Source organism: Haliotis rufescens, unplaced genomic scaffold (assembly GCF_023055435.1).
Source record: "Haliotis rufescens isolate VD_foot unplaced genomic scaffold, xgHalRufe1.0.p SCAF_3, whole genome shotgun sequence".
NCBI classification, from domain to species: domain Eukaryota; kingdom Metazoa; phylum Mollusca; class Gastropoda; order Lepetellida; family Haliotidae; genus Haliotis; species Haliotis rufescens.
This window is the reverse complement of record NW_025964001.1, coordinates 51,920,380-51,932,655: the sequence shown is the minus strand read 5'-3', so window position 1 is coordinate 51,932,655 and position 12,276 is coordinate 51,920,380. Positions and strand designations below refer to the sequence as shown.

Below are 12,276 nucleotides of genomic sequence, written 5' to 3'. Positions count from 1 at the left end.
GCATTTTCCTTGCTCAAGAAAATCTATATGACATAGTTGTAACCATTTTCCTTAATAAAAAATGTTACCACACAAAAAACTTCGTTTTTGTATGATATACGACCACCCTTACGGGGCCTCACCCCCAACGGCGCCTCACGCCAGGGGGAGCAACTCTCACCCAAATCACTTTCCTTATGTCATCTGTAAGAGACAGACGTGTTGATTTTTCACACAAGAAAAAAATAAGAGAAATCTATCGTTCGACAAGAACCATGGCTGACCAAACTGTATGTATGGTACATTTCTTTCTTTGCAAAGGCGTAATACCTTGCATTGTGAAGTTATAGAGTTGTAATAATACGCCACGTGCACGGTACCTTTGAATTCAAATGGCCGTAATGGCGTCCATATTGTAGTTCCACGGGCTGATACATGTAACACCAAGGCCATTAAGAAACGGCTTGGGGTTTTGTTATATCATACAGCATTGGTCTACAATTTTTTCCTTTACAAAACCCAAGGTGGTGTGTTAATTCATAAACTACACTTACCTTTTTTACGGGTTTTTACACCTTAGCGCGTAACACGCCCCTTTGGTGTTATAATTATACTACACATTGGCTATTAGTATCGCGTTACAAATCGCATTCTACATTACGCCTTTGCTTCTAGTTTCACAATTTATGCACGTTTCTTTCCGATCTTTATATCGCACTGATACACGTTGATACCCTTCCCGCCCACCTCAGAAATTACGGTCTTGTTTACAAGACCTTCAAACTGTGTACGGGTTGTTCTAAGACAGGCACGAACGCTGCCGAATATGTCTGGCGGAGGACATTGCCTTTACCCCCCAAAAGAGACAAGTTGACTTGTTCCACTTTAAAGAGGTCTATTAAAGGCGGGGGTAGATATCAGATCTACTAAGACATCCCCCCCTCCCCATCTAAAAAGGGTAAAAAAGCTGCCGAGATTGTCTCCCCCGCTCCCTCTCCGGGGGCCGGGGGAGAAGGCTCGAGGGTCCCCGTAGTAAGCACTGCACCCTCTCCTGCACTGTCTTTGGCAGACTTTTCTGCGTTACTTAAGTCGCAGATGGCGTCGATGATGGAGGAGGTAAAGTCTCAGCTCCGAGAGGAGATGCGGACCGAGCCTTCCCCGTTGTCGGCGCCGGACGCGGCTTCGAGACCTTGTGATATGCCCGGCGTCGGCCGAGGCAGGCAACTTGGTCTCGGGGACGATCTCAGACCGGGCTTCGGCGCCGGCTCGAGGTCGCTCCCCAGCGGAGGGGTGGCGGGCGCCGGCCCGTGCACTACCGACGCACAATTTTTCCCCAGCGGAGCCAGACGCCTCTTCCGAGGCCGAGGCTTTCACTAGTGGATTCGTAGCCCGGAGCCAGGGGGGTTCCCTTGGTCTCGGGGACGATCCGAGACCGAGCTTCGGCTCCGGCTCGAGGTCGCTCCCCAGCGTAGTGGTGGCGGGCACCGGCCCGTGCACTACCGACGCACAATTTTCCCTAGCGGAGCCAGACGCCTCTTCCGAGGCCGAGGCGTCCACTAGTGGATACCTAGCCCGGAGCCAGGTTGGTTCCCTTTGTCTCGGGGACGATCCGAGACCGAGCTTCGGCTCCGGCTCGAGGTCGCTCCCCAGCGTAGTGGTGGCGGGCACCGGCCCGTGCACTACCGACGCACAATTTACCTTAGCGGAGCCAGACGCCTCTTCCGAGGCCAAGGCTTTCACTAGTGGATACCTAGCCCAGTGCCAGGTGGGTTCCCTTGAACCTCCGGCACCTCGGCACCGGGACTCGGCCTCGGGCCGGGTGCAGAGACACGTGCGGGACAGGATTGTCCATGTACTGCCTCAGGTTGCTGCGCCCATGCCAGAGTCGGAGACACCCAACTTGACTAAGGTCAAGCAGGGCCGGCGGTTGCCCCCCCTTTCCCGTGTGCGGTGCGGAGTTGAAGGCTGCTTACATATGCTTCGAGGAGCAATATCATAATGCATGCCAACAGCTCCGTGTGTCCGTACACTCCGCGTATCTGTCGGCTGTACAGAGGGAGTTAGCGGGAGAGGGGCCGGCCGACTCTTCGGAGTTGGCCGCGCAACTAACATTATCTTGCGCGGGACGCTATTCGTAGCTGTGCATCGCAGATGATGTGCGCTGTTATGTGCATGCGCAGGCGGTGGATGTCGGTATCTAAATACTCGACTTACACACGCCAAGACCTACTTGCTTTGCCGTATAAGAGGGTGCCACCCTCTTCCCTGGGGCTCAGCAGGCGGTCCGAGAGGCTGCTCAATTGTATACTTCCATCAAAGACTCATAAGGCCTTGTTGGAGGTACCAAGCGTTAAAACCGCGTAAGCGGGCCTCTCCAATTGTCCCCTCCTACGCTAACGCACGGGTCAGACGTCCACACCTGCTTGGAAGCCGCCGCTTCCTTCAGGTATAAGGGCGCCGTGAGGAGCAAGAGAGGCACGGGCCGGGGCAAGGCAGCTGGTCGAGGCCAAAAGCTTTTTCGCGGGGCTGGGAACGATGGGTTCCCATTAGCGCCCGAAGAGCCCCGGGTGAACCCATAGTCGCAAGTTATCGGGAAAACTCATCCGCTCCTCCACTTTTCCGGGATAAAGCACACACCGGTGCCTGCTACCCGAGAGAAGGCGGAATTCCTCCGTGCCGAGGTCGACGCACTTCTTATGAAAGCTGCGATCGAACCGGGTCCCGAGGGACAGGAAAGCGAGGGCTTCTACTCGACTTGTTTCCTAGTCACCAAACAGTGATCTCAACTGTCGAGACAGGAGAATGGCTAACGTCAATAGACTTAAAATACGCCTATCTCCACATACCAATACATCCAGAGTTCAAGAAATACCTGAGGTTTTCTTTCGACGGGAGGTGTTATCAGTTCAGGGTTCTACCATTCGGGATCTCCACGGCCCCGAGGGTGTTCACCAAGCTGATGTTGATTCCCGCCCAAGTGGCCAGGTCAAAAGGTCGGTTCTGCCATCCGTACCTCGACGACTAGGTTACTAAGAGCTCTATTGCAATCCCTGAGTCAGATAGCTACACAACAAGTGATAGATATTCTGATCACTCTAGGGTGGATGGTCAATCTCAAGAAGTCAGATCTGAGCCCCACTCAGAATCTAGTCTTCCTAGTGGCTAATTTCAACACGGTGAGAGGACGTGTATCTCTGTCACAAGATATCAAGTCCCTTAAGCGCAAGTCACACTGCTCGTACATGGCTCCAGTTACTGGACAACATGGCGGCGACAGTGGATTTGGTCTGGCGGGCGCGCTTGAGAATGAGTCCCATTCAACAAGCACTCCGTCGACTTTGGGCGAACTCGGAAGATCTCGAGACTGTGCTCGAGACTCCGTAGTGGCTCATTACACACCTCCAGTGTTGGACCGAGGTCGGGAATCACTCCCGTTCCGTCTCTCACAGTTCAAACAGACGCGTCACTCTCCGGCTGGGGAGGCGTTCTGAATGATCACACTGCCTCGGGACTATGGTCCCAGCAGGAGATCAAACTGCATATCAATGTGCTAGAACTGAGAGCGGTCAGGTTGGTGTTCCAACGCTTCCCGGATCTGCTTCGTGGCCAAGTGGTTGGTCTAGAGATGGACAACCAAACGGCGATGACTTACATCCGGAAGCAGGGGGGAACGGCGTCTCCGTCGCTTCGACGAAAGACGTGGCAGTTCCTACTATAGTGCGACTCTCACGATATCAGGGTGCTACCTGTTTATCTCCCGGGGGTGGACAACGTCCGTGCGGACGCTCTGTCTTGCCGGATCCTCGCTCCTCACGAGTGGAGGCTCGACCCGGGGATATTCGGGATTTTCTCCCTGTTATACAGGTCGTTACAGGTGGATCTGTTTGCTTCTGGGTTAAATAACCAGACACCAACGTTCTGCTCCCGAGTCCACGACCCGAGGTCGGTGGCACCGGACGCCTTTCAGCTAGATTGGACGGACAGTTCTGTGGGCATTCTCCCCAGTACCTCTGATTTCCAAGGTCCTGTCTCAGCTAGGCACTCAGCCTGCGCGACTAATTGTGCTCCTGGCACCTCTTTAGTCGGCGCAGAGTGGGTTTCCAGTAATACTCAGGTTTCTGGCTCAGCCTCCTGTTATATTACCTTTACGACCGGACCTCCTATCCCAGAACGGGGCCCTCCACCCGAATCTCAGGATTCAATGGGTGGCTTGGCCACTGTCAGGAATCGCCTCCAGAAGAGCGGTATTCCTGCACGAGTTGCAGACACAATACTGGCTTCGCGGAGGGATTCGACAAACGTTCAGTACGATAGATAGGCCTGCTATGCGCCCAGGTGTGTCGATAGAGGGATTGCAGATCTTTTTTCTGCAGATCTCGTATCCGTGCTTGAGTTTCTCCAGTCGCGACTAGATGACGGCCTGGCCGCATCAACAGTCCGAGGGTACTCTACAGCTATCGCAGCTTTTCACGTCCCTGTCGACGGGGCACTTCTGGGTGCACACCAATTAGTGCAGCGCTTTTTAGCAGGTGTGGACAGGATCCGACCGCCAGTCCGGCGGATCAGTCCTCCTTGGGACTTGTCAATCATTCTAGATTGGCTGTCCGGTCCTTCCTTTCGGGATCTGTCGTCTCTCTCTCTTCAGCTGTTGAGCTGGGAGACGGCGTTCCTTGTGGTGGTAACGTCCGGCAGACGGGTAGGCGACATTCGTGTTATGTCAGCCGATCCCAAAATAACTGTCTTCCATGGGGTCGATAAATATCACCGGGACAGTCAGTTTTCGTCTACCGGACTATTACCGTCCTAGGGTCGCACACGATTCCACGTGAACGGCTCCTATTGAGCTACCTGCTCTTTCACAGCCTTCCTCGTCGGGGACCACTGCAAGACATGCTCATGTCTTGGATGTCCGCACGACTCTCAAAGCCTATATCAGCAGAAATATGGGTGTCCGTAAGGATAACCAACTATTTTGCTGTTACTGCGGTAGGAAGGTTGGCTCACCTGCGAGTAAACAATCTATCTCGAGGTGGATAGTTTCAAACATTTGTACAGCGTATACGCTTACAGGCAGGGACCCCCCTACCAGGTTGAAGGCTCATTAGGTTAGAGCAGTGGCTGCGTCAAAAGCGTACGCCGCGGCTCTGCCCATTGAGCAGATCTGCTCCGCGGCTATTTGGAGCCAGCCGAGCACGATTCATCAAACCTTACCAACTCGACAAACACTCAAGCGAGCGTACTCGGTTTGGTCAGTCAGTTCTCCGAACTGGGCAAAGTTCTAATCTCTAGCTGATTGAGCATTCGAGATTTTAGACAGTCTTCCGGTTATACTGCTCAGTAATGGTCCGGATTTTATCTTCTGCGGTCGATAAATATCAGTCCTTACTACTCGATAATACTCGTATTTTGCGCACGCACTCCTTCGATCCTCGGGGACCCTCTGGCCTAGCTCAGCGCTGGTTATGGTCTCTCGTGATCTACGCCCTTATATCACTTGTTCAAAAAAGTGTTGGGGGGTGGGAGGTGTTTCGAGTTCTCAACTTATGACAAGCCGCAAAAACAGGCTTTATCATAATATATGGTCGACCACGCCCTGTCTCTAGCCCCCGCCTTTCGACGGTGGTGCCTCACGATAAGGTTGGTTCCATTTATTGAACTCAATATTTTATTCTGTTGAATAATCAAATACGATGTATTTATTTACGCCTGTTGCTGACGGATGCCACTTCCTAGATTATCTTTGGGAGTCTGTCTTGATGCAATAAGTGCCCCAAGGAGGATTTAATCAGAAAGAGAATTTTACAAACCTGTAGAGGTTATGAATTCTCTGATGAAATCCTCCTTGGGGCACGGCCACCCACCTCCCCACATTCCGTCAGCATTTGACATATGGAAAGTGATTTGGGTGAGAGTTGCTCCCCCTGGCGTGAGGCGCCGTTGGGGGTGAGGCCCCGTAAGGGTGGTCGTATATCATACAAAAACGAAGTTTTTTGTGTGGTAACATTTTTTATTAAGGAAAATGGTTACAACTATGTCATATAGATTTTCTTGAGCAAGGAAAATGCAATAAGTGCCCCAAGGAGGATTTCATCAGAGAATTCATAACCTCTACAGGTTTGTAAAAATTTCGTTAATCGGACATACTCGTTAATCCGACACAATTATGTGCAACCAACGATGTCGGATTAACGAGACTTGACTGTATGCCAGACTTCAGAGTTAGAAACCGTCACGAGTCCTATAGTCCTTGCCAATAAGCCCTAGTAGACATTTGCCCTTTTTAAGGGTTTTCCTACATGTCATCATTATAAGAACTAGGGGACTAAAACTGTTAGTTATGTCACTGCAGACTGCCTCATTGGTCTATGAGGGTGAAGGTCGCCCTGTTGCATCATACCAAAAGACATTAAAAGATGGTACTTGTTGTTACCCTGACTATCACTCGGCGTGTGCTTCCTAGTCCAGACTTGTCCTGGTCTTATATTGCTGGTCCAACGAGATTCCATGCAACACCTTAACATGAATACCCCACTCAGATACATTATTCTGACTCCAAGCCGACCAGTCCTTGTTTCATCCCCTAATGCGGTGCGTCAGATCTTTTAGCATCTTTTGGTATGAAGCTTGGGATCGAACTACTGACCTTCCGCTCTCTGGGTAGATGCTCTATCCTCTAGACCACAGATTAAATGACTTTTGACTGTATAAGCACAGGTCAGTAACATGAGTGGTTGTATTCAGGGGAGCCTACTGTGCAGCCTCCGCAGCACGACTGACTAATACAGCCACAAAGGAGCTATTTAAAGACACGTCACTGTGGATTGCAAGGTGAGTGAGTGCCACTGTTGATAGTTCTCTGGGGTTGACTCAAACAGGTGTGTGGGGTCTAGATCCAGGTTAGAATTGGTCTTCAGCAACCCATTCTTGTCTCCCCCCTTGAAGATCCATGTTAGAATTGGTCTTCAGCAACCAATGCTCATCGTAAGAGGTGGCTACTGTGATCAGTGGTCAGACTCGCTAATTTGGTTGATGCATGTCATATCCCGATTGTGTAGATTGATGCTCATGATATCATTCATTGGATTGACTCAATTTTTTACAGACCATTGTCCTATACCTTGAATGTTTCCGAGTTTAACAACAGACAAACAAACTGAGGCTTCCTGAATCCTGTTAAGTTTACTGATGTTTTGTATCACCTCTCGACCATTCTCTGCATGGCACTCAGCATGGTTATGCTTGTAGTTGGGAAAATGCCTAACACATGTGTTGTTATAACTGCTTGCCATGCCTGTTGGTATGCCTATCATGTCTCCTATCCCATACCTGCCAGAAGGTGAGATTTACTGATTTTGTTAAACAAGTGTAACCATGGTAACAGCATGTTATAGTGACAAGACACAGTCACCAGCATGTTCTACGTCAGGTACTACAATCGGCACAACTACTCAGAAGCTTTGCAAGAAATCATTTTAATGAAATGTCCCTTGGTGGTGATGCTCTGTGTAGTGATTACCCGACAGATTCTGTGTGTGGTGATTACCTGGCAGATTCTGTGTGTGGTGATTACCTGACAGATTCTGTGTGTGGTGATTACCTGGCAGATTCTGTGTGTGGTGATTACCTGACAGATTCTGTGTGTGGTGATTACCCGACAGATTCTGTGTGTGGTGATTACCTGACAGATTCTGTGTGTGGTGATTACCTGACAGATTCTGTGTGTGATGATTACCTGACAGATTCTGTGTGTGGTAATTACCTGGCAGATTCTGTGTGTGGTGATTACCTGACAGATTCTGTGTGTGGTAATTACCTGACAGATTCTGTGTGTGGTGATTACCTGGCAGATTCTGTGTGTGGTGATTACCTGACAGATTCTGTGTGTGGTAATTACCTGACAGATTCTGTGTATGGTGATTACCTGACAGATTCTGTGTATGGTGATTACCTGACAGATTCTGTGTATGGTGATTACCTGACAGATTCTGTGTATGGCAATTACCTGGCAGATTCTGTGTATGGTGATTACCTGACAGATTCTGTGTGTGGTAATTACCTGACAGATTCTGTGTGTGGTGATTACCTGACAGATTCTGTGTGTGGTGATTACCTGACAGATTCTGTGTATGGTGATTACCTGACAGATTCTGTGTGTGGTGATTACCTGACAGATTCTGTGTATGGTGATTACCTGACAGATTCTGTGTATGGTGATTACCTGGCAGATTCTGTGTATGGTGATTACCTGGCAGATTCTGTGTGGTTTTTAAGGACAATGCTCTGTGTTGTGATTACCTGACAGATTCTGTGTATGGTGATTACCTGGCAGATTCTGTGTATGGTGATTACCTGGCAGATTCTGTGTATGGTGATTACCTGGCAGATTCTGTGTGGTTTTTAAGGACAATGCTCTGTGTTGTGATTACCTGACAGATTCTGTGTATGGTGATTACCTGACAGATTCTGTGTGTGGTGATTACCTGACAGATTCTGTGTGTGGTGATTACCTGACAGATTCTGTGTATGGTGATTACCTGGCAGATTCTGTGTGGTTTTTAAGGACAATGCTCTGTGTTGTGATTACCTGACAGATTCTGTGTGTGGTGATTACCTGACAGATTCTGTGTGTGGTGATTACCTGACAGATTCTGTGTGTGGTGATTACCTGACAGATTCTGTGTGTGGTGATTACCTGACAGATTCTGTGTGTGGTGATTACCTGACAGATTCTGTGTGTGGTGATTACCTGACAGATTCTGTGTGTGGTGATTACCTGACAGATTCTGTGTGTGGTGATTACCTGACAGATTCTGTGTGTGGTGATTACCTGACAGATTCTGTGTATGGTGATTACCTGGCAGATTCTGTGTATGGTGATTACCTGGCAGATTCTGTGTGGTTTTTAAGGACAATACTCTGTGTGGTGATTACTGACAGATTCTGTGTGGTTTTTAAGGACAATTCTCTGTGTGGTGTTTACTGGCAGAATGCTCAGAAAACTTCAGAAGTCTGAGCTTGATTTGATACATGTATGTACCACTGACAATTCTGTTTCCAGCTGTCAGACGTACGAGGGAGGATTTGCAGGCTACCCTGGACAAGAAGCCCATGGTGGCTACTCGTTCTGCGGCCTGGCTACTCTGGTTCTACTCAATGGTATTCAGTACTGTAACCTCAAACAGGTTCTGGTGAGCACAAACTTAAACTCCAAATAGCAGACACAGTAATATCAATTCATGAGCGGTAGTTAGTTTCATGTTTCAGATGTTGAAAGGCAGTGTTACAGTTCTAACTTTGTATAAAAAGGTTTTCATTTTGTAGACATTTTTCTGTGCCTTTCAATGCTCAAGGATTGTATGACAAAATTTAAATATTTGATCTCATAAACATATAAGAAAACTTTTGATGCTATGCACCAACATGGCGTCAAACTCTTTGTTTGCTAATTATATCAACGATAAAATAATTTCCCCAAAATATTTGATCAACACGGGCATGTTTAAAACTAAATGAATACTATTGTTTTCTTTTCATTTAGTGTTTTACATCTTAAAACATGTTTTTGACTACAATGTGATTACCTCCCTTACATACTGAATTTGATAAACAATGTCTTTCCACAGTAAATGAGCGCAGTAGCCTATTCAGGCTGAAACTAGGTCAAGCCACATTCTGCTTGTGATGAGCCGGCATGTAGGCACTTTCTCCTCATTATTGGGGTAAACTGTCTCACAAATGTCCAGGGTTTAAGTAAAACTAAAACTGAACAACTAACAAAATATTGATAACTACTAGACCAAATTTGACATGTAATAATTTTTATTTTAAAAACTAGAAAGTACTTTCTATTCAATAACCATAAGGCGATGTTTTGATTACCCATAGATTTTTCAGAAAACAGAGCGGTCAGGTTAAAGCGTTTGCTCGTCACGCCGAAGACCCGGGTTCGATTCCTGACATGGGTACAATGTGTGAAGCCCATTTCTGGTGTCCCCCACCGTGATATTGCTGGAATATTGCTAAAAGCGGCGTAAAACCATACACACTCGCTCACTCACATTTCAGAAAACTATTACAAATAGAAAAATAAAGTATTGCAGAAAGTTACATGAACACAGACACATTTAGAAACAAAACAAATATGCTTGTTTGGATTCATTATTTGTTCACTGGTTCCACTTGTATATGTTTCACTTTTGCTTTGCCTCATGTACAGTTACCGTAATCGACGTCATAAGCGCCCCGCTCTAATGAGCGCCCACGGCAATATTTGCAAATATATTTGCTAGTGAACAATCCCAATTAGCAGCCCTCTCCTATTGATCAATGGACAAAAAACATATTTATTCGTGTATATGCACCCTTAATTATAGGCAGTTGATTTCGTGAATAATATATCTATTGTGTATGATACACATATATCATTTCAGGCTGTCAGCATAAACCACAAAATTTATCTTTCAATTCTGTTTTTTTCCACCAAAATAATATTCTAATAAGAGCCCCCTATTTCTAAATTTGAGAGTGCCCTTGGCGCTTATTACGTCCAATACGGTACCTCCTATATTTACCAAATTCAGGAACTTCATTGGAAACTTCATTCTATGAATTTAGGGATTTCATAATAAATATTACTGAACAACTAACAATATGACAGGAATGTGTTAAACACGTATACAAAAATGAATTTTCACAGACAATTGTAGACAAAATTACAAATGCATGAATGTCCTATGTACAAACCCTGTCCAACCCATGCCACCTCTGTGACGCCCTATGTCCAGGATGTCGAGCTTAAGTGACAGAGAACCATCAGGAGTAACCGTGAGACCTTCTACCATGAGTACAGAATAACCTCCCTTCATACTTCCCCTCAGTGACCACCTCCGTGTTGGAGTGGTCTAGTGGTAGGTATCAGGTTCTAGCTATTGCCGGAGAGAGCTGGAAGTCACGTGTGTCAATGAGAAATGCTAGCAGTTTTATCTCTTATGGCAAAAATGTGTTGTATGTTTTCATAAACATACACTGTTCAGAGAATATTGCGGACTCTGACCTGAATTCCAAATCAACGTGCACATAAAAAGCATTGGTTCTGATAGTAATGATGTGAATATTGTGAAAGACCTATAAATATTTTTTCTACGTTGCCTGAATATTTTGTTTCAGAGGTGGACAGCGAATCGTCAGATGAGATATGAAGGGGGTTTCCAGGGACGAACCAACAAGCTGGTAGATGGGTGCTATTCATTCTGGCAGGGAGGGAACTTCCCCCTGCTTCACATGGTGCTCTGCTCTCAAGGTAACCATGAAAACTGCCCTCAAATAATCCTGTATGGCATCGGGTCCAAGCGGTTAAGTTACTGGTCCAAGCTGTCAAAATACTGGTCCAAGCGGTTAAATTAGTGGTACAAGCTGTTAAGTTACTGGTCCAAGCTGTTCAGATAGTGGTCCAAGCTGTTCAGATAGTGGTCCAAGCTGTTCAGATACTGGCCCAAGCTGTTCAGATAGTGGTCCAAGCTGTTCAGATACTGGTCCAAGCTGTTCAGATACTGGTCCAAGCTGTTCAGATAGTGGTCCAAGCTGTTCAGATAGTGGTCCAAGCTGTTCAGATAGTGGTCCAAGCTGTTCAGATAGTGGTCCAAGCTGTTCAGATACTGGTCCAAGCTGTTCAGATAGTGGTCCAAGCTGTTCAGATACTGGCCCAAGCTGTTCAGATAGTGGTCCAAGCTGTTCAGATAGTGGTCCAAGCTGTTCAGATAGTGGTCCAAGCTGTTCAGATACTGGTCCAAGCTGTTCAGATACTGGTCCAAGCTGTTAATGTGTGTTCTCCTCTTGTTGCCAGATGACCAGGCCCTAATCCTGTATGGCATCGGGTCCAAGCGGTTAAGTTACTGGTCCAAGCTGTCAAAATACTGGTCCAAGCGGTTAAATTAGTGGTACAAGCTGTTAAGTTACTGGTCCAAGCTGTTCAGATAGTGGTCCAAGCTGTTCAGATAGTGGTCCAAGCTGTTCAGATAGTGGTCCAAGCTGTTCAGATAGTGGTCCAAGCTGTTCAGATACTGGCCCAAGCTGTTCAGATAGTGGTCCAAGCTGTTCAGATACTGGTCCAAGCTGTTCAGATACTGGTCCAAGCTGTTCAGATAGTGGTCCAAGCTGTTCAGATAGTGGTCCAAGCTGTTCAGATAGTGGTCCAAGCTGTTCAGATAGTGGTCCAAGCTGTTCAGATACTGGCCCAAGCTGTTCAGATAGTGGTCCAAGCTGTTCAGATACTGGTCCAAGCTGTTCAGATACTGGTCC

At 47.2% G+C, this 12,276-nt stretch overlaps 1 protein-coding gene across 1 annotated transcript in view; it reads left to right on the top strand.

Annotated features, from left to right (window-relative positions):
- Positions 1–12,276, top strand: part of LOC124141973 (protein farnesyltransferase subunit beta-like) — a 36,027-nt gene that overhangs the window by 14,053 nt on the left and 9,698 nt on the right. The window contains exons 8-10 of the mRNA XM_046510182.2: positions 6,721–6,807; positions 9,038–9,167; positions 11,146–11,278. Coding sequence (XP_046366138.1) covers positions 6,721–6,807; positions 9,038–9,167; positions 11,146–11,278 — 350 coding nt within the window. The remainder of the gene's footprint in view (positions 1–6,720; positions 6,808–9,037; positions 9,168–11,145; positions 11,279–12,276) is intronic.